Source organism: Schistocerca gregaria, chromosome 1 (genome assembly GCF_023897955.1).
Source record: "Schistocerca gregaria isolate iqSchGreg1 chromosome 1, iqSchGreg1.2, whole genome shotgun sequence".
NCBI classification, from domain to species: domain Eukaryota; kingdom Metazoa; phylum Arthropoda; class Insecta; order Orthoptera; family Acrididae; genus Schistocerca; species Schistocerca gregaria.
In genome coordinates, this window is record NC_064920.1 from 281,807,910 (window position 1) to 281,825,858 (window position 17,949).

Sequence of the window (17,949 nt, forward strand, 5' to 3'; positions counted from 1 at the left end):
AAAGCTTTCGACAATGTTGACTGGAATACTCTCTTTCAAATTCTGAAGGTGTCAGGGGTAAAATACAGGGAGCGAAAAGCTATTTACAATTTGTACAGACAGCAGCTGGCAGTTATGAGAATCGAAGGGCATGAAAGGAAAGCAGTGGTTGGGAAGGGAGTGAGACAGGGTTGTAGTCTCTCCCCGATGTTGTTCAATCTGTATATTGAGCAAGCAGTTAAGGAAACAAAAGAAAAATTCGGAGTAGGTATTAAAATCCATGGAGAAGAAATAAAAACTATGAGGTTTGCCAACGACATTGTAATTCTGTCAGAGACAGCAAAGGGCTTGTAAGAGCAGTTGAATGGAATGGATAGTGTGTTGAAAGTAGGGTATAAGATGAATATCAACAAAAGCAAAACGAGGATAATGGAATGTAGTCGAATTAAGTCAGGTGACGCTGAGGGAATTAGATTAGGAAATGAGCCACTTAAAGCAGTAAAGGAGTTTTGCTATTTGGGGAGCAAAATAACTGATGATGGTTGAAGTAGAGAGGATACGAAATGTAGACTGGCAATGGCAAGGAAAGCGTTTCTGAAGAAGAGAAATTTGTTAACATCGAGTATAGATTTAAGCCTCAGGAAGTTGCTTCTGAAAGTATTTGTATGGAGTGTAGCCATGTATGGAAGTGAAACATGGATGATAAATGGTTTGAACAAGAAGAGAATAAAAGCTTTCGAAATGTGGTGCTACAGAAGAATGCTGAAGATTAGATGGGTAGATCACATAACTAATGAGGAGGTATTGAATAGAATTGGGGAGAAGAGGAGTTTGTGGCACAACCTGACAAGAAGAAGGAACCGGTTGGTAGGACATGTTGTGAGGCATCAAGGGATCACCAGTTTAGTATTGGAGAGCAGCGTGGAGGTTAAAAATCGTAGAGGGAGACCAGGAGATGAATACACTAAGCAGATTCAGAAGGATGTAGGTTGCAGTAAGTACTGGGAGATGAAGAAGCTTGCACAGGATAGAGAAGCATGGTTAGCTGCATCAAACCAGTCTCACGACTGAAGACCACAACAACAACAATCATTGATGCCAGTTTGGATCAAGTAGTGAGTGCCAGTGATGAGTCAGTCAATTTGGAATTATCAATTACTTTGTACACTGACATGTTCCACAACCTTCCAGGAGAAGAAATTGATGATGATGATGATGATGATGTTACAAAGTGGCTAATGAGGAAAATTATGATACGGACCAAACTTTAACAGATAAATAAATAATTAAAAGTGTGCAAGAGGACACAGGAACAGAGAGCATGAAGATTTCTCACACTGTTGGTGGTGAAGCTGCTGAGGTGCTCCTGGAGTGCATTATGCAACAACCAGATACATACAGTATTGATGTAATGCTTGTAAAGGAGTTGTGTGATAAAGCATGGCACCGTCACTTATCATCATTGACAGTTAAAAATTAGGAACATGTTTCATAGTGAGTGATACGATTGTATAATTATGTACAGTACACACTCAAGGACTAAGTTTTCTTTGAAAATTAATATATTTTTGGATTTAATAAAGTATATCTTCTGTGTTTCAAAATTGTATCCTTCGGTTTAATAAAGTACAATACACGATATCCCCTAGGTTTTCAAAATAAATGAATAAAATGAATTACAGACACTCAATAGCCCGGCACTTCGACTAATCCGGCACCCATATGTACCAGGAATGGCTGGATTAGCGAGCGTTTAGTGTACATAGATAGATACATAGATAGATAGAGAGAGAGAGAGAGAGAGAGAGAGAGAGAGAGAGAGAGAGAGAATAAGTTTCCCTTGTTTATCAATAATGTGTCACCTGCTATACTACTGAAGGTGCTTCTGGCATGTACACACACAAAGATAATTTACTTAAAGTAGGTGAAAATAACAAAAGTACAATAGTAAAGAAACAAATAAATTGCAAATTACAGGATTCAAAAGAGTTTTCTTCACCTTTTAGGTGGTCCACTAAATTTTTGAAAGCCATTTGCACAAATATCATCAATTCATTCTCATGACAGCCAGCCAGAAACCTCAAAACTAAAGATCGACGTAGCTGTGCTGCTGCTTTGCCTGTAGATTTTGAACCAGTTTTTGTCAGCATTTTACTGTAGACTATCCTGGAATACAATTTGTTAATGAGAAAAAGGTTATTATTACACTGAGAGTTAGAGACACTGTAGGTGCATTTCTGTTTCAGTAATAATCAAGCAGCTATGCTGCTGTAATAAGTTCTGCTGAAATAGTATATTTACAGTTTTACATTTTCTATTGTTAGTTTGTTCACTAGATGAACTGTTTATAGGTATCTGTATGACTTACCTCATAATTATAGGTATAAGTTTGTCACGATGTTCAGTTTGAATTACGTCACTTTCCTTGTCAATGCGAAACATAGTTATTTCACTTTTGAATGTTTTATCATCTAACAAGTTGAACAAATTAGGCCTAGAACAAAAAAAGGTGTCATTTTGTTCTGACAGACAGTTGATGTATTTCACATGATAAAGAAAAAATTATGGTACTTACTGGTATGGAAGAAGAAACTTGTGTTTATATGTAAGCAAGCAGCTGAGTGCCAGCTTCTGGACATCGTGATTTTTGTGCATCAGCAGATCATAATACAACTTACTTAACTCTGATTCTCTAAAAATTGCTTTTGGATTCCGAAGTTTTGCAAAGACACTCATATGTGCAGCAAGAGTCCTGTGACAAAGGTAGTGGACTTAATAAATATTACAATGTATTTCCACATAATGCAAAGTTAGTTAAAAACTAGCTGCCTACATTAGACTTCATTAAAATTGTAATGATTCTAATACATAATAAATGGAGAACATTGCATATGTTTCAATATTTAACCTGAGAACAAATGGGTAGCATCACCCAAGACAGTCACTATTTCAACAATGTAGGAAAAGACAGATTGCTACTTACTGTACAGAAGACACATTAAGTTTCAGACAGACTCAATTAAAAGACACTTGCATGGAGCTTTCGGCCACAGCTTTCATCTGCAAGAGAGAAACACACACCATTCATACACACAAGCAAGAATACCTCATGCTCACATGACTGCCAACTCCAGCATCTCGGGCCAGGATGCAACTATCACGTGGGATGCAAGCAGCAATATGGAGGGGGAAGGGGGAGGGGAAGGGATAGTAGTGTACAGGAGGGCTGAGAGACAAACACTGTCTAATGGAGTGTGCAGGGAACAGAATACCAACAGGTGCAGCATCTGGAAATTGTGGGGCACGGAGGTGATATCCCTTCCCCTTTCCTGCCCCTTCCGGATTGTTGCTTGCATCCCACGTAGTAGTTGCATTCCGACCCGAGATTCTGGAGTTGGCGGTCATATGTGCATGAAGTTTGCGTGTATGAATGGCATGTATTCTTCTTTTTTCAATGAAGGCTGTGTCAGAAAGCTTACTGTAAGTGTCTTTTAATTGTGCCTGTCTGCAACTTGTCTTCTTTACAGTAAGTAGCAATCTGTCGTTTCCTACATTGTTGATATTCCTACATGGAGTTTCCATTGCTTGAAAATCACTATTTCGACAGGAAAACTACCCACCACAGTCAATACAGTTCACGCCATGAGAATCAACTTTTCTTATGCATGTAAGTGCTTACTGAGTCTTCTGATAAAAGCTTAAATTATAACTTTTCTTATGACTATAAGTGCGTACTGATTTTAAGTCTTAGGTTACTGTGGATTTAAAATACAGTTACCTCACAAACTCTTTAGCACTCATTGTTCTTTCTTTTGGAAAAGTGATTTCTTGATCAATCACAGCTTCTTCTGGTTCTTCTTCACTGTCACCTGAGCTTTCATTCTCATTTGTCAGTGTATCTGTCTGCAACGCTGTATCTTTTCTTTTAATATTCACAGTTTTTGCTTCCTGTACATTTGTTCTAAAAAATTCATCCCTGGAGACAAACAAATAGTGTGTTACAAGTCAGTAATTGCGAGTATTATGTAGAAAAACTGATACATTATTTTTTTCTGAAGAATTTATTATCGATAGTCACAATGTATATTTTTTATTCGCCTATTTTCAATTCAGTACAACAAAACTACCTTATTAATAAATTGAGCATAAATTATTGCATATCTCTCTCTCTCTCTCTCTCTCTCCCCCCCCCCCCCCCTCGTCCATCCCTCCTTTGGAACCATCTTCACTCCATTCTGTTTATCTACTTGTATTACTACGAGAACTGCTTTATCTAAACTTTTCCCTTTATTCTTTATTCTACACTTTCAAACTCACTATTTGATTCCCTTCTAATTTCTACCATAAAGTCCTAGTCTCCTCTTTATGATACAAAGTTACTACTGTACACACTTCTCAATGAGGTCTCCAGCTGTGTACTATAGTTTGCACCTCATTCATTTACTTCTTTAATTTATGGTGTGCATACTAAGTGCATGAAGTATTCAGCTTTGTTCAATAAATTGAGTTGTTGCAGAATCTGAATTTCAACATGGTAATTAAATTGCTCTCAGCTGTTATCATCAATTTTATACCATGTGTCCCACAAAGCCTTACAGCAGACAACAAAAAGTATTCACACATGATCCTCAGACTGTTGCCTTTATCTGGTCTCTAGATGAACAGTATACCTCACTGGATCCATAAGATGTCCCTATCTCTGATACTAACCGTAGATGCACTGCAACTCAGAACCTAACCTTTAATAAATCCCCAGAAAATCATTTGTGATAAGAGATATATAATCAGAATTGTAATAAAAATTAGTTACTGGAAGTATTCAAACCAATCTTTTAACAGCCATATAAACATGGGAAAAAACCTGTATAATTTCTTCTTCCAACATAATAAAGAAGCCATTAAATGTGAAAAGCAATAAGGTATATTATATTAGTTATATTGTTTGTCTGAGTTACCATATACTCCAATAAAAGAGTATAAACACAATATCAAGTTTTCATTCAGTCCCCAATGAATACCATTTGAGTCCAAAATTCAATTATATTGGCAATTTAAGTATGGGGTCAGAGTGATTACTGACCAATGAGATTTCAAAAATGTGCTTTAGATGCAACTCATGCAATAAATAGATCCTTTGAAGCTTTGAACACGGCACTAACAGTAATAAAATTATTCCATGAAAAATGAAATCTCTCAAGTTCAGTGGTTACATAATATCAGATTAGAACTAACGACACTTTTACAGATATAACCCCATAAGAAACTTTGAGAACACTCCAAGGGAGTGTTGTAACACTGTTAGTGATCATAATATTCGAACCATCTGGCGAATAACATGGGAAACTGTGTGAAACAACTAGCAGATACAGTTGTACATATGAAACCTAGAAATGCTAAAAAATTGTAGAAAAATGAAGGAAGACCTGCAAAGAGCCAGCACTTGATCCAGGAACAAGCAACTGACCCTCAACATAAATAAATGAAATGTACTGCATATTAACAAGTGGGAATACCCATTGTCGTTAGATTGCACGATAGTTTATAAACACAAACAGTAACTACTGTTATACCTATAAGAGTATGCATCCACAGTTATTGGAAGAATTCGAAAGAAATGTAATTCACCTATAACAGAGGTAGCATACAAGACTCTGGATTGACCATTTCTTGAGTACTGCTCATCAGTCTAGGATCCTTGTCAGGTAGGATTAATAAAGAAGACAGAGGAGATAAAAATTATAACACAATGTTTTGTCACATATTCATTTAGTGAGTGCAAAACTGTCACAGAAATGTTCATCCAGCTCCAGTGACAGACAGAGCACGACAAGCTCCACTGACAGTCCTCTTAACAGTGCACTATTTGCGAATGGAACATGAATTAGAGGGGCTTGGGGAAGGGGGGGATAACAGTAGTGCACAAAGTACTTTCTACCACATACCATTACATGGTTTGTGAATATACATGTAGATATGGAATTTCAACTGTTCCATTCTCTTAGTGCTTCATATATGCTTATGCTTATGTATAATTCCCTGGAGTAGCTAAGAACTTTTCTTTGAAATGTGTTGTTTACTTATATACTCTATCATAATTTTTTGGTGTTTAAGTCTTTTGTTTGTAAATTTTCAAATCAGCATTCTGCAATATGTACTGATTTGTTACATGACCAGTAGCACTGCCTTGCATGGTCCTACATAACTTGAAAAATAAATAAATAAAGCCATAAGTTTCACAGCTTTGGCCTTTAGTATTCTGAAAGTTGTAGTTCATTTGTTTAAGTTCTGATGTGACCACAATATTCCTGGCCAAACAAAGAACAGTTACATGAGCATAACAAATTTGGTATTAAAAAAAAAATAAAACAATGAACACTAATGCTTGCCACGTAGTGAAGTCTCCATTTTTTGTACAAATGAATACAGCTGCTTTCACTAAAAATTAATTCTGTTATTACTGTAGAAGTAAAAAATGTGCTTTAGAGTACAGAAACAAGGAAACCACTTACTCCACGAAAGATAAGAAAATTGGAGATACTTCCTTATTTTTTACTTCACATATTTCTGGGAATTCTGCAAATGTTTTCCAAAGCAAAATGCGGTAATTTACATAATCAGGCTTATCATTCATCTCATTCAGAGACACATATGACAACTGCAGAAATTCATCTGAAATAAAAAGAATATTTTAAGGCCATCATTATAATTAACCTTAGACAATAATAATACAGCTTACAGCAAACACTAAAAAAATTTTCAACTATAGTAAGTGAAAATGCAAAAGTGTACTATGATGAGTGTATTTTTTTCAAGAGATATTGGCTGAGGAAACATTTGGTACAAATACCACTGTGGAACAAAGAAACATTGATTTGTTTAGGGCATTCTGCAAGAACAGTGGCTATTAAGACCTGATATACTGGATCTGGAGCATTTTTCACCTGATCAGTATAGTTTATGAATCAATATACTGATGCAGAAATTCCACATAAGGAAAAAAGCACAAATTATGAGTATCTGCATACTGATACCAAGTTTCCCCTTGGGCCTGAATGGACAGGGGAAGTGTAAAATTTGTGGCTACAATTGGTATGTGGATGATCAAAATGTGGCACAAACAAAAAGTATAGTGTCATACAAGTAAGGGTCATAATGTGGAACATGCTAAGATAGTGTAGTTAGACAGACAAAAACTCTACTCACCAAGTGGTGGTGGAACTCACATATAAAAGGAGGTTATAATTAGGCAACCTTTCAGAGCCAGTGGCAGAAGGGTTGAAGGGGAACGAATAGGGGTGAAAGAATAGGACTGGATAGATCTAGGAAAATAAGTATAGTTCGGAAAAGTCACCCAGAACCACGGGTCATGGGAGACTCACTGGATGGGATAAGAAGGAAAGACTGATTGTTGGAGACTGCACTGGACAATATCTGAAAATCTGGGAGATTAAAGGGGAAAGACAAGGTAGTATGCAAACAGAGATTACTGATAAAACAGTGTACAATTTAATAAGAGTGTAAAGCCAAGAACACTGTATGTAACTGAAGCAGGAGAGGGATGGCGAAAAATAGACAGGTAAGAAAATGAAAGATGTAGAAAATTAAACAGGGTGAAAAAAGGAGTAGTTACTGTGAAGAAATGCCGAGATTGAAGAAATTAACATAAATTAAGGCCAGGTGGATGGTGAGAACCAAGGACATGTTTAGCGCTAGTTCCCAACTGCGGTGTTCTGAGAAACTAGTGTCGTGGTGGGGGTGGGGGGGGGGGGGGGTGGAAGAATCCAGATGGGGTGAATGATGAAACAGGCAATGATGTCTTTATTGTCATGTTGTAAAGCATGCTCTGCAAAAAGATACTGTGCATTGCCAGTATACACCCTCTGCGTAAGCCCATCCATCCTAGCTGAGAATTTGATGGTGGTCATGTCAATGTAAAAGACCGAACACCATTTACATAACAGCTGGTATATGACCTGTGTTATATAAACATTGTTCACCTTGTTCCATTTGCATGACTAACAGCAAATTATCAGTTATGATGAATGGGCGTAGGCAAAGTATGTATAATGGCAACACACAATATCCAGTTGCAGAGCATGCTCTACAAAATGGCAATTGTTACGCTTCCCCCAGAACTAGTTTATCAGAATTCCACAGGTGGCAATTAGTGCTAAACCTGTCCTTGCCCATCTGGCTTAATTTACATTTACGCTTATTAATTTGTACACAATGTTTCAGCAGTAATCTCTGTCTTGCATATTACCCTGTCTACCTCCTTTACGCTCTCAGGTTTTCAGATCTCATCCGGTGCAGTCCACAACAATCAGTCTTTGGTTCTCATCAGGGCCAATAAGTCTCCCCTGACACGCAGTTCTGGGTGACTTTTACGAAATCTACCCCTTTTTCCTAGACCTCTCCAGTTATTTTCCTTCACCCCTCTTCCTTCCTTTTCAACTCTTCTACCTGAAGTAGGAGCCACTGGCTCCAAAAGCTTGCTTAATTATAATCTTTTATGTATGTATTCTGCCAATGCTTGGTGAGTAGATTTTTTATTGATCCAATTAATATTATATTGTCAAAAATCAATTGTTTTCATTGGATTACACAAAGAGGAATAGGAGGGTGGGTAACATCTCACTAATAGGAGAGCTGTTGATGATTTGATGTTATTGTACTGGGTGTTTCAGAAAAAAACAGGACATATTTTTGGATGTGGTAGTACAGACTAATTTTAATAAAGCATTTCGTATAACATGTATTCAATTTTATTGTTTATGAGATACAGCTGGTTACAGATACGAATTCTCATTTTGCATGTTGGTAGTCCCGTTGCTATGGATTTATTTACTGTTAGTCATTTTTGTTTGGAAGTTCAAGTTGTGAAGCTGATTTGAGTTTACTGAATTGAACTTAAGTTCATTGAATTTTTCGACATAATTTCAATTTAATTGTGGTATTTGTGTATGGGGGTTTGTAATGGAAACAATGCTGCTTGTAAGGAATATGGTAAATGATTTCCTACTTGTAAGAGTACCACATTGAAGAGTGTTTACTTACACTTCCCCTAAAATTGCAAGAGGCTGGGGCAGTGCCCAGCACTCATTTTTCATCTGAATGTGGAAATAAACATAGTGTAGATTAAGTAGGCAAGCTTATTCAGTTGGTACAATGCAGTCCTTCAATAAAAACACATGCAAAATTAAGGCAGATATTAAACATGTATGGCATCTAGCATTATCATTTCAACACCTTCAAGAAAACAGATGAAGGCAAATGACCAGGTGTTTGTCACTGGCTACTTATAAGCTGCCAAGTGAGCCTATTAATGGGGCTTACTGATGAAGCCACTTTCATCTACAATGGTACAAGTAACATTCGTAGGTCACACTGGAGATCTGACGAAAAATTGTATGCCTCTGTGGAGACACATTTTGAAGAATACTTCTCCGTGATGTGTGGTGTGGTATGACGGACAGTCAGCTCTTTGGTTCTGTTGTGTAACAGCATCGTCTCACAGACTTCATTATCTAGGCATTCTTCCAGCAGTATTAGAAGAGGTCTGTTATGCTACATCATGTAGATGTAGAAGGATGATTCTGTTTTCCAGCATGATGGGGCCTCTCCATATTCTAGTCATCAGGTGACACATCACCTAAATCTAACATTCTCTGGAAGAGGAATTGGCCCAAGTAGACATGTTTCTTGACCACCACAGTCCCAAAATCTTACCCACTTTGGATTTTTGCCTGTAGTGATGGCTGAAACGTGCAGATAACTAAAAACAAGTACACACAGGAGATAAACTGATCATTTAGATTATGATCAGTGCTGCTCTCACAAACAAATACCAAGAGAACCTCATAAGAACTACACAAAGCGTTGTCAAGAGAATTCAAAAGAGTATTGAAGTATGAAATGGAATTTATGTAAACCAAATATTAACTTAATCATTTGCCTTTGCTTAACACCTTCTGAAAGTACATATTTGGGTTATCTTTTAACAGCCATATCTCTGTGTAATGAATAAAAACTGGACCCATGGTTGGTTGGTTGATTTGGGGGATGGGATGAAACAGTGAGGTCATTGGTCCCATTGTTAGAGGGAAGGATGGGGTAGGAAGTCGGCCGTGCCCTCTCAAAGGAACCACCCCGGCATTTACCTGAAATGATTTAGGGAAACCACGGAAAACCTAAATTAGGACAGCCGGATTAAGGTTTGAACCACCATGCTCCCGAATGCGAGTCTAGTGTGCTAACCACCGCACCATCTTGCTTGGTTGGACCCATGTCATAAGGAACATTTTACTTGAATTAATCTATAATACCGCATTCTAAGATATTAACTATTCCTACTGGAACATCGTGCAAATTCAGGATTTTTGTGAAACAACATGGCATGGAAGGACAAACGAGGATTCTTAGACATGAAATGAAATTATAGTACGGCATTACTGGCCAGCAGATGCCATCTGAGATAGTTCAGCTGCCTAGTGCAAGTCTTTCTATTTGACACTACTTTGGCCACTTGTGCATCAATGATGATGAGATGAAATGATGAGGACAACACAGACACCCACTCCCCGAGCACAAAAAATCTCCAACCAGCTTGGAATCGAAACTGGGACCCTTGGGTCTCGAGGCAGCAATGCTAACCACTAGATTACAAGCTGCAGACTCTCAAAAATTACAGATTTACTGATCATTGTGTTTTATCTAAGAATGAGTGTGCTCCCTGCCACCCTTGGATAAGCAGCTGCCAGCAGCAAGTCATATAGTCTTAGCTAACTTATTTGTTATATAGTTTAATTCTTAATTTCTTTGCGTGTTTTTGGGTACTAGCATAGTTTAATTCACAAATTTCCGGGATATTATAGTATTTGAGAGTTGTAGCATCGCGTTTTAGTACCTGAATAGTGTAAAATCGCGTAGTCTCCTTCTGCCGGCGAGCAGTGTGTAGCAGTGCGCAAGTAGCAGCATTACTGCATTTACTAGGCAATCTTGTATTTTAATAACTGTTTAAATTTTGTGTCAATTTGTTTGTGCTCTCTGTAGATTAGTTCAGAAGTTCTTTGCACAAGAGTAATTAGCATGGATAGGGACTGCGACTGCTGTGTTCGGATGCGAGCTGAGTTGGCATCCCTTCGCTTCCAGCTTCAGGCAGTGTTGGCTTCAGTCACACAGCTTGAGGCTGTTGCCAATGGGTATCGCTGTAGGGGTCCGGACGGGGGTTTGTCGGGGACGGCCAGCTCGTCCCACACATCCCCCCATCGGACTTCGGCTGCGGCTGCCTGGGATACTGCCCACATTGAGGCTGTCCCCTCACCCGTGGTAGAGTGGGAGGTCGTCTTGAGGTGTGGCAGGGGTCGAAATACATTCCAGAGGGCTCAATGGAAGGCATCTCCAGTTTGTCTGACAAACTGGTTTCAGGCTCTGTCTCCGGCTGATACTGATCTTCAGCCAGACATGGCTACTTATCCTGTTCCAGAGGTTGCCCCTCAGTCTGCAAGATCCGGGCGGTCGCAGAGAGTGGGCGTACTGGTTGTTGGGAGCTCCAATGTCAGGCGCGTAATGGGGCCCCTTAGGGATATGGCTGCAAGCGAGGGGAAGAAAACCAATGTGCATTCTGTGTGCATACACAGGGGAGTCATTCCAGATGTAGAAAGGGTCCTTCCGGATGCCATGAAAGGTACAGGGTACACTAATCTGCACGTGGTCACTCATGTCGGCACCAATGATGTGTGTCGCTATGGATCGGAGGAAATCCTCTATGGTTTCCGGCGGCTATCTGATTTGGTGAAGACTGCCAGTCTTGCTAGCGGAATGAAAGCAGAACTCACCATCTGCAGCATCGTCGACAGAACTGACTGCGGACCTTTGGTACAGAGCCGAGTGGAGGGCCTGAATCAGAGGCTGAGGCGGTTCTGCGACCGTGTAGGCTGCAGATTCCTCAACTTGCGCCATAGGGTGGTGGGGTTTTGGGTTCTGCTGGATAGGTCAGGAGTCCACTACACACAACAGGTGGCTAGACGAATAGCAGGGGTTGTGTGGCATGGACTGGGCAGTTTTTTAGGTTAGATGGCCTCGGGCAAGTGTAGACAGGGCAAAGTCAGGACATGCGGGGACCAAGCAGCAGTTGGTACTGCAATTTTAAACTGTTGTAGCTGTGTTCGTAAAGTACCAGAACTCCAAGTGCTGATGGAAAGCACCAAAGCTGAAATCGTTATGGGCACGGAAAGCTGGCTGAAGCCAGAGATAAATTCTGCTGAAATTTTTATAAAGGCACAGAGGATGTTTAGAAAGGATAGATTGCATGCAACTGGTGGTGGCGTATTTGTCTCTCTTAGTAGTAGTTTATCCTGTAATGAAATACACTCCTGGAAATGGAAAAAAGAACACATTGACACCGGTGTGTCAGACCCACCATACTTGCTCCGGACACTGCGAGAGGGCTGTACAAGCAATGATCACACGCACGGCACAGCGGACACACCAGGAACCGCGGTGTTGGCCGTCGAATGGCGCTAGCTGCGCAGCATTTGTGCACCGCCGCCGTCAGTGTCAGCCAGTTTGCCGTGGCATACGGAGCTCCATCGCAGTCTTTAACACTGGTAGCATGCCGCGACAGCGTGGACGTGAACCGTATGTGCAGTTGTCGGACTTTGAGCGAGGGCGTATAGTGGGCATGCGGGAGGCCGGGTGGACGTACAGCCGAATGCTCAACACGTGGGGCATGAGGTCTCCACAGTACATCGATGTTGTCACCAGTGGTCGGCGGAAGGTGCACGTGCCCGTCGACCTGGGACCGGACCGCAGCGACGCACGGATGCACGCCAAGACCGTAGGATCCTACGCAGTGCCGTAGGGGACCGCACCGCCACTTACCAGCAAATTAGGGACACTGTTGCTCCTGGGGTATTGGCAAGGACCATTCGCAACCGTCTCCATGAAGCTGGGCTACGGTCCCACACACCGTTAGGCCGTCTTCCGCTCACGCCCCAACATCGTGCAGCCCGCCTCCAGTGGTGTCGCGACAGGAGTGAATGGAGGGACGAATGGAGACGTGTCGTCTTCAGCGATGAGAGTCGCTTCTGCCTTGATGCGAATGATGGTTGTATGCGTGTTTGGCGCCGTGTAGGTGAGCGCCACAATCAGGACTGCATACGACCGAGGCACACAGGGCCAACACCCGGCATCATGGTGTGGGGAGCGATCTCCTACACTGGCCGTACACCTCTGGTGATCGTCGAGGGGACACTGAATAGTGCACGGTACATCCAAACCGTCATCGAACCCATCGTTCTACCATTCCTACACCGGCAAGGGAACTTGCTGTTCCAACAGGACAATGCACGTCCGCATGTATCCCGTGCCACCCAACGTGCTCTAGAAGGTGTAAGTCAACTACCCTGGCCAGCAAGATCTCCGGATCTGCCCCCCATTGAGCATGTTTGGGACTGGATGAAGCGTCGTCTCACGCGGTCTGCACGTCTAGCACGAACGCTGGTCCAACTGAGGCGCCAGGTGGAAATGGCATGGCAAGCCGTTCCACAGGACTACATCCAGCATCTCTACGATCGTCTCCATGGGAGAATAGCAGCCTGCATTGCTGCGAAAGGTGGATATACACTGTACTAGTGCCGACATTGTGCATGCTCTGTTGCCTGTGTCTATGTGCCTGTGGTTCTGTCAGTGTGATCATGTGATGTATCTGACCCCAGGAATGTGTCAATAAAGTTTCCCCTTCCTGGGAATATGAATTCACGGTGTTCTTATTTCAATTTCCAGGAGTGTAGAAGTGGATAGTTTCTGTGAATTATTATGGGTGGAGGTAATACTCAACAACCGAGCAGGGGCAATAATTGGATCCTTTTACCGACCTCCCAACTCAGCAGAATTAGTGGCAGAACAACTGAGAGAAAATCTGGAATACATTTTACATAAATTTCCTCAGCATGTTATAGTCTTAGATGGAGATTTCAATTTACCAGATATAGACTGCGACACTCAGATGTTTAGGACGGGTGGTAGGGACAGAGCATTGAGTGACATTATACTGAGTGCACTATCCGAAAATTACCTTGAGCAATTAAACAAAGAACCAACTCGTGGAGATAACATCTTGGACCTACTGATAACAAACATACCCGAACTTTTCAACTCTAAGCACAGAACAGAGAATCCGTGATCATAAGGCTGTGGCAGCATCCCTGAATATGTAAGTAAATAGGATTATAAAAAAAAGGAGGAACGTTTATCTGTTTAGAAAGAGTAATAGGAGGCACATTTCAGACTACCTAACAGATCAAAACAAAAATTTCTGTTCTGACACACAATGTTGAGTGTTTATGGAAAAAGTTCAAGGCAATCATGAAATACGTTTTAGACAGGTACGTGCCGAGTAAAACTGTGAGGGATGGAAAAAACCCACCGTGGTTCAACAACAAAGTTAGGAAATTACTGCAAAAAGCAAAGAGAGCTTCACTGCAAGTTTAAATACAGCCAAAACCTCTCAGACAAATAGAAGCTAAACGATGTCAAAGTTAGCATAAGGAGGGCTATGCGTGAAGCATTCAGTGAATTCGAAAGTAAAATTCTATATACCGACTTGATAGAAAATCCTAGGAAGTTCTGGTCTTACATTAAATCAGTAAGTGGATCGAAACAGCATATCCAGACACTCTGGGATGATGATGGCATTGAAACAGAGGATGACACGCTTAAAGCTGCAATACTAAACACCTTTTTCCAAAGCTGTTAAACAGAGGAAGACCCCACTGCACCTCCTTCTCTAAGTCACCGCACAAACGAAAAAATGGCTGACATCAAAATAAGTGTCCAAGGAATAGAAAAGCAACTGGAATCACTCAACAGAGGAAAGTCCACCGGACCTGATGGGATACCAATTCAATTCTACACAGAGTATGCGAAAGAACTTGCCTCCCCCCCCCCCCCCCCCCTTCTAGCAGCCGTGTACCACAAGTCTCTACAGGAACAGAAGGTTCCAAATGATTGGAAAAGAGCACAGGTAGTACCAGTTTTCAAGAAGGGTCGTCAAGCAGATGTGAAAAAAACTATAGGCCTATATCTCTGACATCGCTTTGTTGTAGAAATTTAGAACATGACTTTTGTTCGAGTTTCATGTCATTTCTGGGAACCCAAAATCTACTCTGTAGGAATCAACATGGATTCCGGAAACAACGATCGTGAGAGACCCAACTCGCTTTATTTGTTCACGAAACCCAGAAAGTATTAGATACAGGCTCCCAGGTAGATGCCATTTTCCTTGACTTCTGGAAGGCATTCAGTACAATTCCGCACTGTCGCTTGATAAAAAAAGTAAGAGCCTACGGAATATCAGACTAGCTGTGTGGCTGGATTGAAGAGTTTTGAGCAAACAGAACACAGCATGTTGTTCTCAATGGAGAGACGTATACAGTCGTTAAAGTAACCTCTGGCGCGCCACAGGGGAGTGTTACGGGAACATTGCTTTTCACAATATATATAAATGACCTAGTAGATAGTGTGGGAAGTTCCATGCGGCTTTTCACGGATGATGCTGTAGTATACAGAGAAGTTGCAGCATTAGAAAATTGCAGCGAAATGCAGGAAGATCTGCAGCGGATAAGCACTTGGTGCAGGGAGTGACAACTGACCCTTAACATAGACAAATGTAATGTATTGCGAATACATAGAAAGAAGGAGCCTTTATTGTATGATTATATAATAGCAGAACACTGGTAGCAGTTACTTCTGTAAACTATCAGGGAGTATGCGAATGGAACGATTTGAAGTGGAATGATCATATAAAATTAATTGTTGGTAAGGCAGGTGCCAGGTTGAGATCCATTGGGAGAGTCCTTAGAAAATGTAGTCTATCAACAAAGGAGGTGGCTTACAAAACACTCATTCAACCTATACTTGAGTATTGCTCATCATTGTGGGATCCGTACCAGGTCGGGTTGACAGAGGAGGTAGAGAAGATCCAAAGTAGAGTGGCGTGTTTTGTCACAGGGTTATTTGGTAAGCGTGATAGAGTTACAGAGGTGTTTAGCAAACTCAAGTGGCAGACTCTGCAAGAGAGGCGCTCTGCATCATGGTGTAGCTTGCTGTCCAGGTTTCGAGAGGGTGCGCTTCTGGATGAGGTATCGAAAATATATTGCTTCCCCCTACTTATACTTCCCAAGGAGATCATGAATGTAAAATTAGAGAGGCGCGCATGGAGGCTTTGCGGCAGTCATTCTTCCCGCGAACCATACGTGACGAACAGGAAAGGGGGGTAATGACAGTGGCATGTAAAGTGCCTGCCTCCATACACCGTTGGATGGCTTGCGGAGTATAAATGTAGATGTAGATGAGTTGACTAGTGTCAAATTTCATTTCATTGTTTCATGGCAAATGATTCCATTTCAAAAGTTAACTCACTTTTGAACAAAGAGCAGCTTTCCGATAAAACTTCAGTCTTCATGGGAGCTTTTATGTGAACTGCAGCCAATCTTAACTGGTCACCAAAGACAGACCAGAAGTCTGAAATTTGCATTCCTCGAGCATATGAGGATATCAACTTGCCAGTTGGTTCCCACAAAAGTTGAAAATTTATATACAATGTGCCAAGCAGGTGGTGTAGTGGAACCTGAAAAAACACACATTCTGTAGAAATACAACTGAATAAAAGGTTATAATTAAAGGTGGGGGAGGGGGGGCTTGTGGCACTTTACATTCACAAAATATAAAATGTTGCAGGATTTGAGAAGTGATGACAAATTAGTTTGTAATTTACTAATAGTTGTGCAGTTAATGCCTGATACCTGCAAATATAACAACAGCACCAAAATTTTCAATTTCAATTCACTCTTTTCTTACTCTTTAATAATAAAGCAAAATAACTTACATCTAATAACTTCCTGCCTTTAATGAAGTGATAAATAAGAGGGTCATTCAATGAGTAATGCAACACTTTTTTTTTCCTTGGCCAATTTCGTTTGAAAAATGCGGACTTCATTGTGGGACGTCGTGGAATATTACTGCTTCAATCCCCACAGTTTTACATAGTAACGAAGGTGGCGATGCTATATGTAGCCTTCAAAATGGTGTCTATAATAGAGGTGTGTTCCAAGCAGAGAGCTGTAACTGAGTTTCGTAGGAACCTGCAGAATGTCACGTGGCTGTGAACTAAAGCACAAAGAGTCATCGGCTGATGTGTCTGTCATAACTGCAACAAAGTCAAGCATATATGTTCAATTTACCGCATGCTGGCTGTCCACACACAGATGTGACTCCTACAATGTTGGAAATTGATGTGTCTCTCATTCAAGGTGATCAATGGATCACAATCAAACACTCCGCTGTTCAGCTGGATGCCTCTGTTGGTAGTGCTGACACACTCATCCACCAGCTGGAGTACTAAATGGTGTGTGCCTGCTAGGTTCCTTGAAGTATGACAGAAGACTATCAAATGTGACAAAGGACCATCTGTGTCGGATTGCTTGTGCATTACAAGGCTGATCATGACAGCTTTTTGTTGAAAATTGTTGGCTCTGATGTTGACCAGTGGAGTGGTACCATGTAGGCATACAGGCTCCTCCTCAAATACGGTGGTATAAGGCTGTCACACTGAATTGAGATTATTTTGAAAGGAAGGTTTTGTAGCCAAAAGAGTGGGGAATAATCTGGCATATTCGTATCCTGAATAAAACTAACCTGCTTTCAGGGGAAAAAAAGTGTTGCATTATGAACTGAACATCCCTCATACCATGCTTTAATGCTTTAATTGCATCTCATTTAGTTGCTTCAGTGTATACATGCACAATGAAACATTTTTAGGGCTACCCTTATGTATTATGCATAGAAAATAACATTTTATGCAATTGTAAAAAATGGCTCTGAGCACTATGGGACTTAACATCTATGGTCATCAGTCCCCTAGAACTTAGAACTACTTAAACCTAACTAACCTAAGGACAACACACAACA

The 17,949-nt window shown here is 40.9% G+C and overlaps 1 protein-coding gene across 1 annotated transcript in view; it reads right to left on the reverse strand.

Moving 5' to 3' along the window:
* Positions 1-17,949, reverse strand: part of LOC126341185 (small subunit processome component 20 homolog) — a 219,754-nt gene that overhangs the window by 137,604 nt on the left and 64,201 nt on the right. Inside the window, exons 9-14 of the mRNA XM_050001756.1 lie at positions 16,402-16,609; positions 6,489-6,648; positions 3,758-3,955; positions 2,555-2,731; positions 2,348-2,473; positions 1,979-2,145 (exon numbers count right to left, since the gene is read on the reverse strand). Of these exons, the coding sequence (XP_049857713.1) occupies positions 1,979-2,145; positions 2,348-2,473; positions 2,555-2,731; positions 3,758-3,955; positions 6,489-6,648; positions 16,402-16,609 (1,036 nt within the window). The remainder of the gene's footprint in view (positions 1-1,978; positions 2,146-2,347; positions 2,474-2,554; positions 2,732-3,757; positions 3,956-6,488; positions 6,649-16,401; positions 16,610-17,949) is intronic.